The sequence below is a fragment of the Siphateles boraxobius genome, unplaced genomic scaffold (assembly GCF_051911475.1).
Source record: "Siphateles boraxobius isolate OS27281-9 unplaced genomic scaffold, OSU_SipBor_1 24, whole genome shotgun sequence".
Classification (NCBI taxonomy): domain Eukaryota; kingdom Metazoa; phylum Chordata; class Actinopteri; order Cypriniformes; family Leuciscidae; genus Siphateles; species Siphateles boraxobius.
The window spans coordinates 6,230,692-6,246,201 of record NW_027508855.1 but is presented as its reverse complement, the minus strand read 5'-3'; the positions used below and the strand labels follow the sequence as shown (position 1 = coordinate 6,246,201).

The 15,510-nt window shown below is 41.0% G+C and overlaps 1 protein-coding gene across 1 annotated transcript in view; it reads left to right on the top strand.

Annotated features, from left to right (window-relative positions):
• Positions 1–15,510, top strand: part of trpm3 (transient receptor potential cation channel, subfamily M, member 3) — a 209,223-nt gene that overhangs the window by 173,678 nt on the left and 20,035 nt on the right. The window contains exon 18 of the mRNA XM_077241041.1: positions 12,242–12,445. Coding sequence (XP_077097156.1) covers positions 12,242–12,445 — 204 coding nt within the window. The remainder of the gene's footprint in view (positions 1–12,241; positions 12,446–15,510) is intronic.

Sequence of the window (15,510 nt, the reverse complement as noted above, 5' to 3'; positions counted from 1 at the left end):
AGATGCACTGCCTGTACTGCTCTGAGGCATGGGCCCATACCTTGAGCTACTATGTCAAGTTTTTTTTTTTTTTTTTTTTTTTTTTTTTTTTTTTTATTTAACAATCAGGCATACATACAAACAAACCAACATAGTGCAGTAGTGAGCAATCTTGTAAATCCATACTTCCAGCAGTGACAAGAGTGATTTAAGTGTTTAAGTGTGTATGTGTGCGGGTGTGAGTGTGGTTATGTGTATGTGTGTGTATGCGTAAACAAAGTAACCGTTTATTATGTATTACCATTGTTATTACCATCACCATCCCACTTCCCACTACCACCATATTGCCAATATTGTGTTGGTAGATTTTTTACTTCCATCCTTCCTCCTATGTAATAATTGCCATTGTCAATCCTGCATAAAATACGACATAATAAGATAATATAATATAAGATAATATAATATAACCTTCCCCCTCATCTCATCAGTCCATATCTTTTCCTATTTTTTTTTTAATTTTTAAATTTTTTTTTTTTTGTGTTATGTGTGTTATGTGCAATGTCTAAGGTGCATTAAAATAGGGAGTACAGTGCGAGAGTGTCTCAAATTGGGACAGAGATGCTGTCCCGTTGAAACCACTTCTCGCCTGTCTAGCCTGCCTTGGTGTTTGTGAGGTTTTTCCATATATCCTTAATCCTTCCTTTTTTTTTTTTTTTTTTTTTTTTTTTCATTCTATGTTGTGGTGCATTAAAAACCCATGAAGAGATAAGGGGGAAGTTATTGCACTAGTGATGACAATGATATCTAATTCTAAAACAGCATTGACAATGGCAATATTGATGATGATAATAATAATAATAATATTAATAATAATAATAAATGACAATGATGATGGCAGTGGTGATCATAACGGTAAGAGCAAAAGACAGCAACAACAGTAGTTACAACAATGGAGAAAAAAAAAAAAAAAAAAAAAATGAAATTAGTAATCATAACAGTAACAGTAAAGATAGCAATAACAATGATGACAGAAACAAGTTTAAACAACTAATATGAATATTCGTGGGTTGAGTAAGAAGGTGAGAGAAGTCAGAGTTGAAAACAGAGAAAGGATTCATAGCTGTAAGAGGTCAGAAAGTGTTGGACGGCAGGGATCAGTTTCAGATGTGTTATTATGAAGGGGAGATGCGAGTTCCATTGCCATGAAGTCTGTTATAAGATTTTTCCAGATGTTAATGTGTAATTTATTTCTGGTTTTCCAGTTCATGAGGATAGTTTTCTTGGCGATGGCTAGAGCTGTGAGGAGTATTTTAGAGTTTATGGTTTTATCAGTTATTATTGTGAGGTCCCCCAGCAAGCAAAGGGAAGGCGACATTGGGATGTGGCAGCCAACTATAGTTGATAGTGCCTGTGTGACCTCTTCCCAAAAGTGTTTGATTGGAGTGCAGTGCCAGGTTGCATGAATGTATGTATCTGTAGAATTTTGATTGCAATGTGTGCAAATTTCTGATGTGAATCCCATTTTAGCTAATCTATTGCCCGTGTAATGCGTTCTGTGAAGTATTTTGTATTGTATTAACTGAAGATTCGAATTTTTGGACATGTGATAGATGTTTTTACAGATTTGGGTCCAGAAGTTGGCATCAGGGGCTATTGATAGATCGTTTTCCCATTTTATTGTTGGTAAGTATATGGTCTGAAGTTGATTTGAGATCATTTTGTATATTTTAGAGAGAAGTTTCTTTGGAGAGGAAATGTTGACCAAGTCTGATATTGCCGGTGGAAGTTCTAAATTTGTGTCTCTGATGTTTATTTTTGTCAGAACAGAAGATTTGAGTTGTAGGTATTTTAAAAATTCGTTGTTCCCGATGCCATACTCCTGGGCCAGTTCCGGAAATGGTCTAAATGTGTTAGCTTTGAAAATATGCTTAATGTGGGTGATACCCTTTTCCGCCCATGTGTGAAAGTTCAATGTTTTTTTATTGCTTATAAAGTCACGGTTGTTCCACAGTGGGGTGAGGTTAGATGGAGCTAATGTAGAATTAGTGATTTGGTGAAATTTCCACCAGGCTGTCAGAGTGGTGGCTATAGTTACTGCCTTAAAACATGTGTGTTGTTTAATTGATTTGGTGAGGAATGGTATGTCAGCTATATTTAATTCTTTGCATAATGATTGTTCTATATCTAGCCATACAATATCAGATTGGGTGGGGCGAATCCATTTGTATATGTATTGCAGTTGGTTAGCCATTGAGTAATATTGGAAATTTGGTGCTTCTAGTCCTCCTTGAACCTTACTTTTTTGAAGTGTAGTGAGTTTTATCCTTGGCGTTTTATTTTTCCAGTAGAAGCGAGTTATAATGGAGTCTAGTGATTTAAACCAGGTGAGTGTGGGGTGGGTTGGAATCATTGAGAATAGGTGATTAATTTTCGGTAAAATCGTCATTTTTATTGCTGCTATCCTGCCGATTATGGAGATTGGGAGATTGAGCCATCTGAGCAAGTCGTCTTCTATTTTTTTTAGCAATGGTGTGAAGTTGAGTGTTACCAACTCTGACAGTCTGGAGGAAATCTTAATGCCTAAGTAAGTGATGTGATCTTGACAAATAGGTATTGGTGATTGCTGGGGAGCCACATCCCATTTGGTTTTATGTAAAGGGAGGGTGGAAGATTTATTCCAGTTTATTGCATAATCGGATATTTTTGAGAAGGACTGAATTGTTTTAATTATTTCTTGAGTAGATGTTAGGGGTTCTTGTATATATAGTAGGATATCATCTGCATAGAGTGAGATTTTATGTGTTTGTTGTGGTGTTTCAATACCTTTGATTGCTGGGTTTTGACGGATAGCTGCTGCTAAAGGTTCAATAAAAATGGTGAATAGGGATGGAGAGAGTGGACATCCCTGCCTCGTTCCCCTGTGCAGTGTGAAGCTTTGTGATGTTAGTCCGTTCGTTGTTACTGTGGCCGATGGTGATGTGTATAAAATCTTGATCCAGTTAATAAACGACTCTCCAAAGCCGAATTTTTGTAACGTGGTGAATAAAAATTTCCAGTTGACCCTATCGAAAGCTTTTTCGGCGTCTAATGTGGTAATGAGAGTATCTTTCTGTTGTACTGATGAGTAGTGCATTAAGTTGTATAATCTGCGGGTATTATTAGATGCATGTCTACCTTTTATGAAGCCGGTCTGATCAGGATGGATTATATACGGTATAATTTGTTCAATTCTATGGGCTAGTGCTTTGCTAATAATTTTTATGTCGACATTCATAAGTGAGATAGGACGATAGTTGGATGTGAAGGTGTGGTCTTTGTTAGGTTTAGGGATGAGTGATATAAGTGCTGTATTCATGTGGGAAGGGAATTTTGCGTTATGTTTTATGTCTGTTATTGTTCTGCTAAATAGTGGGTATAAAGTTGACCAAAAATGTTCATAGAACTCAGCAGGGAAGCCATCCGGACCTGGTGCTTTATTATTTTGCATGCTTTTCAATGCGGAATGAAGTTCTTTTTCAGTGATTGGTGATTCTAGTGTGTTTATTTGTTCCATGTTGAGTTTTGGTAGAATGGTGTTATCGAGGAATTGGGTTATGTCTTCTTGGTTTGGATCAAGATCAGATGAGTATAATTTTGTATAGTAATCTTGAAATATCTTGTTTATTTCAACTGGTGAGTTGGTTAGCTTCCCTGCCGAGTTTCTGATGGAGGTTATGGCTGTTCTTTCTTTATTTCTTTTAATTTGACTGGCTAAATATTTTCCGGATTTATTGCTATGGTGAAAAGTTTCTTGACGGAGCCTGTGAATCAGAAACTGGTTTCTTTTGTTTATTATTTCATTGAGCAATATTTTTTTTTCTCTAATTTCTTTATAGATGCTTTCTGATTGATTATTTGCATGTAAAATTTCTAATTCTTTTATTCTTTCTTCCAGTTGGGTTTCTCTTTCTCTGTCCTTTTTTTTTTTATGTACTGAATATGAAATAATTTTCCCCCGTAAAACTACTTTCCATGTTTCCCAGAGTAGCGATGCTGATGACTTTGGAGAGTCATTTATTTCAAGGAAGGATGTCCACTCTCTCTTGAAGTAGCTGTCAAATTCTGGATCTTTCAAGAGTGATGTATTAAAACGCCATCTGGTGGGGTGCTTTTGTATTGCAGATAGGTTCCATGTTAGAGTTACCGCAGAGTGGTCGCTAATAATGATCGGATGTATTTTGGTTTCTAAAATATTTGGTATGATTGAATTACTGGTTAGAAAGAAATCAATGCGGGAGTAGGTTTGGTGGACATTAGAATAAAAGGTGTATTCTCTGGCAAGTGGGTGTTGTAGCCTCCAACCATCGCAAAGACCAAAATCACTCATGAACTGTTTTATTGTTTTGGAAGATTGCCCAGATTTTCCTGTGTGTTTTGACCTGTCAAGTGATGGATTGATTACAGTGTTATAGTCTCCCCCTATAATTATTGGACCGTTAGAAATGTTTGAAAGAGAAGAGAAGAAATTTACAAAGAAGGAGGAATCATCAGAGTTTGGCCCATAAATGTTGCCAATTGTAATTGGATTATTATTGATTGAAATGTTAATAATGATAAAACGGCCTTCAGGATCTGAAATGGTTGTATGGTGGTTAAACTGTATTTTTTTTGTTTATTAAGATGCATACTCCTCTTTGTTTTGAATTATAGTGGGAGGAAAAACAGTGGTTAAAATGTGTAGTTTTTAAGCTGTTCTGTGTATATTGAGAGAGGTGTGTTTCCTGTATTAGACATATATCCGCTTGTGTATTTTTTAGGTAATTTAAAACTTTATTTTTTTTTGTTTGTGAACCAACACCACGAATATTCCAAGTTATGAATTTCAATTGCATGAACCTATTATGTATATTTCATAGTTACCTTGTGTGAATATAAGTCTGTGTGTGTGGATGTGAATGTGTGTGTGTGTGTGTGTGTGTGTGTGTGTGTGTGTGTGTGTGTGTGTGTGTGTGTAAATCTATAACAACAAATGACAAATAAAACAGGGATACCTATAAACAACAAATACAGAACATATAAACAGTGAGCAAGGCTATTTAGGTGCATTTAGAATACAATGTGCGTGTGTGGTGCAATTGGGTTAATGAAAGAATATGAAGATTATGAATTGACTATAAATTGAGCATAAACGGATTGGAAATGTTACATTGCTATTTTCAATTATTAGTAAAGCCAGGGAGTAGTGTCTTTGTCTCTAAATAATTGTCCATCAATATATAATTTGTCCACTGTGATGATTGCTTTTTTACCTTGATTGATCATTGTCCTACGGATGGGGAAAAGTAGCTTACGTCTGCGGATGATTTCTTGTGGATATTGATCGTTGAGTCCGTAATGAGTCCCTTTGAGCTGTCGTCCTTGTCGCTGTACCAGTACTTTTTGTTTGAAGTGTTCAAATTTGGCGATGATGGGGCGGGAACGGGTGGAGTTGATGTGTTTCTGTCCTAAACGGTGAACGCGATGGAAAGTGATGTGCTCTACAGTCTCTGGTGAAAGTTTGAGCTGGTTGATCAGGAAGTCCTTAACAGATTTTTCGGGGTCCTCGGTGGATGATTCAGGGATGCCGGAGAAGATTAGATTGTCTCTCATACTGCGTGACTGTATATCCAGGATGGTTTCTTGCATGGCTTTGTTCTCAGCGGTGACGGAGGTAAGTTGACTGTTTACTGTTGAGAGTTTTGTAGTGAGTGTGTCCACGGAGCTTTTCAGTGATTTGTTTTCTTCAGTGAGCGAATCGACTTGTTGTTGACTGTATTCCAGGCTGTGGCGGAGGTTTTGAAATTCTTTGTGCAGTACTTCGATTAGTGAGAGTCTAGATTCCAGGTTAGCTAAGCGCTCGTTGATTGATAAGAGTACGTCGGAACAGCAGTTTGTTTTGATCGGCGTGGAAGCTGGTGATGTTGGTGACGGCGGTGAATCGGTTGATAAGGGTGAATCCGAGGTGCGTGGTTTTTTGGCTTTGCTTGATCGGCCCATTGCAACGTTACAGAGTCTGTTGAAGTGATGGTCAATGTAATCCTCCAGTTGGTCCAGTTCCGAGTTGAAATCCAGGTTTTAAGTTAGGGTTAACGCGGGTGATGTTGTAGCGGAAAAGAAAGAGAAGAAAAAAAAAAAAAAAAAAAAAAAATACAAAGTTTGTTTGTCTTATCTAGCAGCGGCGCGCTGCCATGTTGAATTTCGCACCCAACGCGCACACACACACACTACGTCAGTACGTCATCACTATTAGAAACTAATAGTGATAGTACTATGTCAAGTTTACCAGAATAGTAATGAATTGGGCGTAAACTGCCCCCATGATCTTGCATTAGACATGCAGTCATGAAGCTTAAATGTTCATGGACATAAAGCACAAATGGTCTATCAGTTTGGGCAATTCCTAATGCTGGTGCTTGACATAGTGCTCTCTTCAAATCATTGAACGCTTTGAGGTGACATTCTTCCATACAAACAGTATCAGAATCTTTACCATGGCCTTTCAACAAGTCATAGAGCGGCTGTGCAATTGAGGCATAGTCTTCAATCCAAGGTCTACAGTAACCTGCTTTTCCTAAAAATGATCGGAGTGTTTTAATGGTAGTAGGCGGGGGTATGGCTTTGACTGAAGCCGCTCGATCCTGTGTAATGGATCTGTTTCCTGCACCAATTGTTTGACCCAGAAATGTGACTTGCTTTTTAGCAATTTGAGCTTTGTGAAAGCTGCATTTGTGTCCTTTCTTATTCAAATAGTCCAACAATGATGCCAATTCAGTTTGATGTACCTCGTGATCTGTTGAGGCAATCAAAATATCATCGACATATTGGATCATAGTGGACTGTTTTACCGGACATTCTGGGTCACACAAATCACGTCTGACAGCCTGATGGTATATGGTTGGGGAGTTTTGAAATCCCTGTGGCAAACGTGTCCACTGGTATTGCTCATAGTCAACTGTGAAAGCTAACCATGGCTGGCTGTCAGAGTGCAACGGTACAGAAAAGAATCCATTAGACATATCAATTACTGAAAAAATCTTACTCTCTAATGGTATGCCATTACAAATTGTGGATGGATCTGCCACTAGAGGGGTGATTTTATCAATATTTTTATTGGCTACTCTGTAGTCTATTGTAAGTCTCCATGTCCCATTGGATTTCTTGATGGGCCATATGGGCGAGTTACAGGGACTATTGGTTTTAACTAGCACTCCCTGCATCAGCAACTTTTCTACAATAGGTTTGATCCCCTGTATAGCTTCCTTATTGATCGGATATTTTTTGGTGACCGGAGGTGGAGTCCCCGTCAATTTTATTGGTTCTACACCTGTCAACAAACCACAATCATCCTTGTCTTTAGCACAAATTGGATGATTCTGTAAGAAAGCATACTCTGGAGGGATTACATTATTGGTAGAAACTTGTGCTGAGGAAATTTGAATGCTAGCAGATTCTGAGGACATGTCTAAAGTTAGATGTACCTGTCTCAGGAGATCCATGCCTAAATTTGCACCTGTGTTTAATGGAGCACATAGCAGTTTTGTAGTCAGAGTTTTAGGGCCAAATTGTACCTCTATGGGCGGGGTTTCATACAAAACAGAATCTTCACCTACTACACCAGTTAAAGAAAGTTTGGTTTTCTTGTACGGTATGTCTAAACCTTTAGCCAATTTTGTAGGAATTATTGTAATCTCTGCACCTGTATCAAGCAAAAAATCTATTTCTTTCTCTTGTATGCTACCTTTCACAAAAATTCTTTTGTCATTATGATGGATTACAGGTGAAAGGTAGCTACTCACAGCCCCAACAATTAGTTTTTTTCCTGGTCTTTTTGTGCTCTTAGAAGAGCCTGAACTAGCTGTCCTAAAGTTTCAGTGGACACTTGTGGAACTATTTCAGGGTTGTATGCAGGCTGAGAAGGAGCAGAATTATGCATAGCATTTCTTTTTGTATCTTGCAACTTCTTCCTACACTCTTTCTCCCAATGTCCTAATTTTCCACAGTAGTGGCATTTGCCATCTTTTTTAGACCACCTGTTTACTGGTGGCGTTGTGCTAAATGTAGCTGCTGCTGCTACTCTCACTTTGGCTTTAACATCAGCATCTCTTTCCCATGCTGCCAAACTGTCTAAGTTACTTCTGAGAGTTCTGTTAGACCAAGCTATATCTAGGAATGGCAAAGCTCTTCTGTATTCAGCAACAAGACCATCTGACCAGATACGAATCAGTGGTCCTTTGTCATCAAGCACACTTTCAGAGTCATCCACTATTCCACTGTACGTTACAGCTGACTGACAAAACCTCTCAGTATATTCGCACACATTTTCATCTTTCTTTTGTACACAGCTAGTAATTCTAGACCAATCTATTTTGGGCCCTAAGATATTCTTTAGGATTTTCAAAACACCTTCTCTCATATCACTTCTACTGGCATGTTGTAGTTCAGAAGTCACGGCAGATTCAAAACTGTTGAATTCAGTTTCAGTTAAAATTTGTGACATTAACTGTGTGACCTCTGTTAACGACATGTCATATAGACGCATTTTGCTGATTAATGTTCTTCTAAATTCAGAAAACTGTTTAAGTGCTGAAGGTAGCCTCTGGGACAGTCGCTCTATGTCTTTAGGTCCAAGTGCTTTTGCAACAGTTTGGATTTGGACAACAGAAGAGTTGGGAGGAACACTTTCAGTTCCCTCAATTCCCTGCGATCTCTTTCTAGCACCACACACATTTACTGAATTTACAGGCACATCAGTTACTGGGCGGAGAGCCGCATCTGTTTCAAAGAACGCTCGTAAGTCAGGGTAAATGTTATCCGGCTGACTAACTTCTTCTACATCATTTTTTTCTATAGGTTTGTTGCGGTTCAATTTCTTAGTCAAAGAAGAAATTCTAGCACGTAGCTCTTTGTTCTCTTTTTCTAGTTCTGAGTTATGCTGAGACTGTTGTGTAGCTACTGCTAAACCAAATTCTCTGTGACAACAGATAATTGCTTCCACATTGTTCTTGCGAACACTTGCTCCCTGAACCTTTTTACACTCTTCTACAGACCAAATCTTATCTGGATGAATCTCATATTTCTGTGTTAGTTCTTGTCTAACTTTTTCAGTGAATATTAGATCCATCTGTTCTCCTAACAGTGTTTTAAATTCGCTATCTGACCACAAAGGAGTAGCAAGACCACCTTTTTCCGTTGTTGGAACCAGCCAAGCATTTTTTCTAAACATTTGGTGATGTTTCTTTATCACACAATCAAAAACACTAAAACTTCTCTGATCAACAGAGAGTACACTTGTTAACACAAATCAACTATTGTTAAACTTCCTTGTTACCAACTCATCACAAACTATTAGCATGTTACGCTAATCTTCCCTAAAAGAAAAATGCAAAGGATCTTTCACCTTCTTAACTTTTAGAGGATAAAACAAACAAAAACACTAAATCTTCTCTGCTCAAAAGAGGCTACACTCGATAACACAGTTAACCTTCCTTGCCCAGAGCAAAGGGTAACACACAAAATTATTAGCACGCTACGCTAATCTTCTCTAAAAGGAAATGTAAAGGATCTTTCACCTTCCTAACTTTTAGAGGATAAACACATCCCTGTTTGAACAGAGGTTCACCAATATTAACACGTAATGTTAACCTTCCCTAACTTTAGAGGATACCTTCTCTAGCAACGTAGAGGCTATACTTTCATCTTTAAAATAAACTTTTAAAGGGTAACTTTGTTAGCCAGACACTGCAGCTGTCTGATAACTGTTCTCTGACGTCGCAGAGGATTGTACTGGTCTTCAGTGGTTCTTTGAATAGAGTGAAACTCACCAAATCGTTGTTTATACTCAGTCAAAAAAATGTTGTTCTTTGTTGAGCTTTGAAGTTTCAGGATTCAGTTCTGGAACTCAGTCTTTGTTGAGTGGAGATTTCAGTTCTGGAACTCAGTCTTTGTTGAGTGGAGATTTCAGTTCTGGAACTCAGTCTTTGTTGAGTGGAGATTTCAGTTCTGGATTCAGGTAAGATTCTCTCTGGAATGCAGTCAGATCTTTGAGCTTGAATTCCAATCTGGATTCAGGTGAAGTTAATTCTATCCGGCTCACGGCACCATCTGTAGTGAACTTTTTCCTTGTAGAAAAGTTAGAAGCTCAGACCAGGAGATGGAGGAAGTTTTCCAAGCAGAAGTTCTTTTATTGCTTTTCGCTGCAGTCATACCAACATCGTCTGACTTCTTGAGTCAAACATTGTAATATATATACATTATAAGAGGGAGGGATTACATTGTGATGGTGGAAACTCATATACAGGTTTAGGAACCTGTATTAAAAAAGAGAGGGAAAAAACCTATTCAAACCCTGAGACTCCAGAACAGGAATGACAGGACTCTCTCTTGCTAAGACAAAAGCTCGCGAGAGTCTCCAAGAGTTTCACTACCATGTTTCATTTAACTTACAATAGAAAGAAAACCCGTCTGACAGCTGTATATAGAGACACAGAATAAGACAGGACTTTCGTGCTCCACAGCTGAATGCTAAATTCAATTTACAGAACTTTCTCAGTTTATATATGATAGTATTAGAAGTTAAATTAAACATTTGACAAAGTTGTATTCCTTCAACAGGAATATTTATTGTCGGGAGATTTGCAAAATAAATTGGTTGGCCATGTAAAGAAATTTTATTCACAAAATTGCTTGTTTTCATGATGGCATATACAAATCTGAACATTAATGATTTTCAAATCTGGACATATACAATATTTCTGGTGTCACTGCCGGTGTAAAAGTTAAACAAGGGATATGAACACTCAAAATGGTGCACTGGTGGAACCATGTTTTACTCTGGACTTTTGAAGGGGGCATACTAGCTTTAGGGTGTGAATGGAAACATTTACATGCTCTGTGGTCTTTTACATCAGCTTGCCCATCAAAACACATCCTTAAACATTAATACCTGTTGAGAACATAAGTTGTTCTTGTTGCAACTCTTTTCGCACATCAAATGAGCAAAAAACACATAAAATCTATTTAGACTGATCTTCTTATTTATGCATTTGGCAGATGCGAATTTCATTAAAGGTAAACATTTAATCAGTCCATGCATTCCCTGAGAATTAAACCTTGGCGTTGCTAGCGCCATGCTCTACTTTTTCAGTAAGGAACGACTGAGACACAATAACAACAATTGGATTTTAATTGGATTTCAAACCACCTAAGAAGGTTTAAAATCAACATACTGTTCCAAAAAAGAATTGTTTAAAAATTTCCACATTAAAATATTGTCTGTATTTTTGATCAAACAAATGCAGCCGATCCCAAACTTATGAATGTACACTCACCGGCCACTTTATTAGGTACACCTGTACAACTGCACATTAACGCAAATATCAACCAATCACATGGCAGCAGATCAAAGTATTTAAGCATGTAGACATGGTCAAGACGGTCTGCTGAAGTTCAATCTAAGCATCAGAATGGGGAAGAAAGATGATTTAAGTGACTTTTCAATGTGACATGTTTGTTGGTACCAGACGGGTGTTCTGAGTATATCAGAAACTGCTTAGTGCTTATCCACTGGGATTTTCATGCGCAACCATCTCTAGGGTTTACAGAGAATGGTCAGAAAAAGAGAAAATATCCAGTGAGCAGCAGTTCTCTGGGCGAAAATGCCTTGTTGATGCCAGAGGTCAGAGGAGGATAGCCAGACTGGTTTGAACTGATAGAAAGGCCGAAACTAAGGCCTGGTCTGATGAGTCTCGATTTCTGCTGGACATTCTGATGGTAGGGTCAGAATTTGGTGTAAGCAACATGAAAGTATGGATCCATCCTGTCTTGTATCAATGGTTCAGGCTGCTGGTGGTGTTATGGTGTGGGGGGGATATTTTCTTGGCAAACTTTGGGACCCTTAGTGTCAATTGAGCATTGTTTAAATGCCACAGCCTAACTGAGTATCGTCACCAGATCTCAATACATTTGACAGATGTTATATATGTCAGTCCCTAATAAAACAAGCTGTGCAGAGCTTCTCCTTGCATTTCACTCACTTTCTGCATGGTTTATTTCTGCCTTTTGTTCAGACCTTATTGGTGAGATTGCCATTTCATATCTCACAGGTGCTATTGTTGCAAGAAAGAGAGAGACAGTTATATCATCATCACAGGCATTCTGTGACTAGAGGAACTGGTCGACTACTAAATAATGAAATGTAACTGAATTTTTTCCCCCTCAAACTCTGTGTTTTTGTTTTATCCACTAGGTTATCTTGGGCCTACTTCTCCCCCCTTCCATACTGAGTCTTGAGTTTAAAAATAAGGACGAGATGTCATATATGCCTCAGGATCAGGACACCTACCTCCAGGAGAAGGATGTGGATGAACCCGAGAAACAAGCTAAAGAAAAAGAGGAGGAGGACATGGAGTTCACAGTAAGATCTTACTGTGAGACGCAGTACAACTCCGTGGTGAGAGCACCCACCTTAGCCTCGTCCCTTAGCTTGTAGTCTAACACACTCGGGCACACACACGTACACACACTTAGGCACATCTGCTCTGTCCTCAACCTGCCACCAATTTGGCCTCTCAAATATGCTTCAGATTTTTTTTTTCTCGAGTCTGTGGCTCCTCTTCTAAGAAATCCTTACCAACCCTGCCGTTTTTCTGACCATCCCCGCCCCACACCCCTCTCCCACTTCGCCCTTTCTCTTCGTTCCTCTTTGTCAAAGCGAAGACGCGTGGTTGTGGAGTTGTATCGTGTCTCCGTCTGCCTCTGTCCTTGTCTCCTCTGTTTCTTTTCTTTACGCTAGGGTCTCGTCTGAAGTACGGTACTGTGACTGAATGCTGTGTCTTTATCATTCACACATCTACAACACCATTGTGCATGTTAAAGGCTTGTTTCAATATTGCATTATGTTAGCAGCCTTGATCTGCCTTCTCCATGATGACAACCTTCACTTTTGAGTTGAACCAGATCTACCTTCTTTCACACAAAACTGCACGAATATTGTTGTTCAATCTTCTATTGTGAACAATCAAGTGTTGCTCTAAAGCAGTGGCTCTTGAACTGTTTCAGATGGTGGACCGCATACACAGGGGGAAAGCAGCAACTACTTCTAAACAATTACTTACGATTTTGATTAGTGTACAAATTGTCCTTAATTTGTACCCTGTATCTTGAAATTGTCTTAATTTTATGGATCCATAATTTTGTTCTTATTTGTTAAAACTGCTATGTTTATCTTATCAACCAAATGAGCCATGTTTGCAAATAAAGAAGTTGGACTGAAGAATTAAAATACCATTCCATATTTTGGAAACACTAAGACTTTTTATATTCACCAATGTATCATTTTATTATTTAACATACTATCAAAAACGTCTCGGTTACGTATGTAACCCTCGTTCCCTGAGTAGGGAACGGAGACGTTACGTCGGATGAAGACGAATGGGGGTTTCGCCTAGAAAGCCAATCAACTTCGTGTATTATAAAACGAGCCAATGGCGATGAAATGCCATGGGTCTGCGTAATTTGCATAGAGTATCTCCGCCCCACCTCGTGGGTATAAAAGGAGGGCGCTCGGCAACATGCAGATATGTCTTCGCTGAGGAGCCGAGACTGAACTCAGGCGTCTACCCAGCGGTACAGCGGAAGTGGCAGGGAGACGTTACGTCTCCGTTCCCTACTCAGGGAACGAGGGTTACATACGTAACCGAGACGTTCCCTTTCGTAGTCACTCCGAGTTACATCGGATGACGACGAATGGGGGTCCCCGTGAAATCACGCCACCTTCACAGCTGTCTTCCAGTGCCCTTCGAAAGTCTGATCCCCCTGTCGTGATCGGATCGGACGAAGGAGTCCTACTTAACACAGAAATACCAAGGTACACTGGGAAGCATATCTCAAAGGAGATATGCCGCAGCATGCCTACCCGTCGGGAGGACTTAAGAAAAACATATGGCCGGAGGGCTTCATATGGAGGAACGCTGGAGTGACCAGCCCGAGGGGTGGCAACTTTCAACTCCAGGAGTGGCAAGGTGGCTTGCCAAGGGAAAGACACATGCTCAAGGAGGCTTACAGTGGAAATACACATGTGGGGGTTACTCAGGGAGGAACCATGCACACGGAGGCACCTAGCCAACGCACAGGCAATAGACACTGGCGCCAGCGTCAACAGTGCTGGAGGAACTCAGGGCTTCAGAGAGGAAGGCTCACCTGAGGAATAATCGCACGTATCCAGTCCGTGGAGTGGGATGGCGAGCAAGCGAAGACACCTGAGCGGGTCCAGTACTAGCTGACTGAAGCGAGTACACGAGAGGACACAGGACAATCCGAGCGGCGTTGCCGCGGCTGCAGATGCCATATGCCCAAGGAGCCTCTGAAACAATTTCAGTGGGACCGCACTCTTGCCATCGAACTGTCGAAGACAAGTCAGCAGCGAGTGTGCGCGCTCGCTCGTAAGCTGCGCGGACATGGCGACCGAGTCGATCTCCATACAGAGAAAAGAGATCCTCTGCACGGGGCAGAGTTTGCTCTTCTCCCAGTTGACCCGAAGGCCCAGACGGGCTGGGTGCCGGAGCACAAGATCCCTGTGTTCGCAAACCTGGTCTCGAGAGTGAGCTAGGATCAGCCAGACGTCGAGATAGTTCAGGATGGGAAGGGGAAGGGGAACAAGGGCAGCCTCGACGACCTTCGTGAAGACGCGCGGAGACAGGGCTAGCCCGAACTGGTATGCCTGCCCCTCGAAAGCAAACCGTAGGAACGGTCTGTGTCGAGGTAAAATGGAGACATGAAAGTAGGCGTCCTTCAGGTCTATCGCTGCAAACCAATCCCGTGGCCGCACACATTCGAAAATGCGTTTGGCCGTGAGCATCTTGAACGGCAGCCTGTGAAGGGAGCGGTTCAAGACGCGTAGATCCAGGATCGGCCGTAACCCCAGGGACTTCTTGGGGACAATGAAGTACGGGCTGTAAAACCCTGACTTCATCTCGGCTGGAGGGACAGTCTCGATTGCACCCTTCGCCAGTAGGGTGGCAACCTCCGCTCTCATGATAGGGGCATTGCCACCGACCATAGTGAAGCGAACTCCCCTGAAGCGGGGAGGAGACCGTGCTAACTGAATCGCATAGCCGAGCCTGATAGTTCGGGCAACCCAGCGAGAAAGGCTGGGAAGCTCCAACCAAGCTGTCAGATACTGAACCAGCGGGGTCATACGAACCACAGGCGTCCCCCCGGAGGGGCAGCGAAGTGGATTGACCGGCCCAGGCGAGGGTGGCAAAGCGGCCCGGTGCGGGGGCGCGGTCATGCTCCGCGTCCTGACAGAGGAGACCAGGGAAGGACCAGCATTCCACGGGGGTCTGCTCTGCCAGGGGTCTGACGAGAGTGGTGAGGTCCGGAGACGGCACACACTGTCGTCCGCACCCTCTGGGACAGAGGGGGACGGGAGTGGCGAGGCCCGGAGGCGGCACACACTGCGGTCCGAGAACTCTGTGACAGAGAAGGATGAGAGCGGCGAGGCCCGGGGGCGTCGCG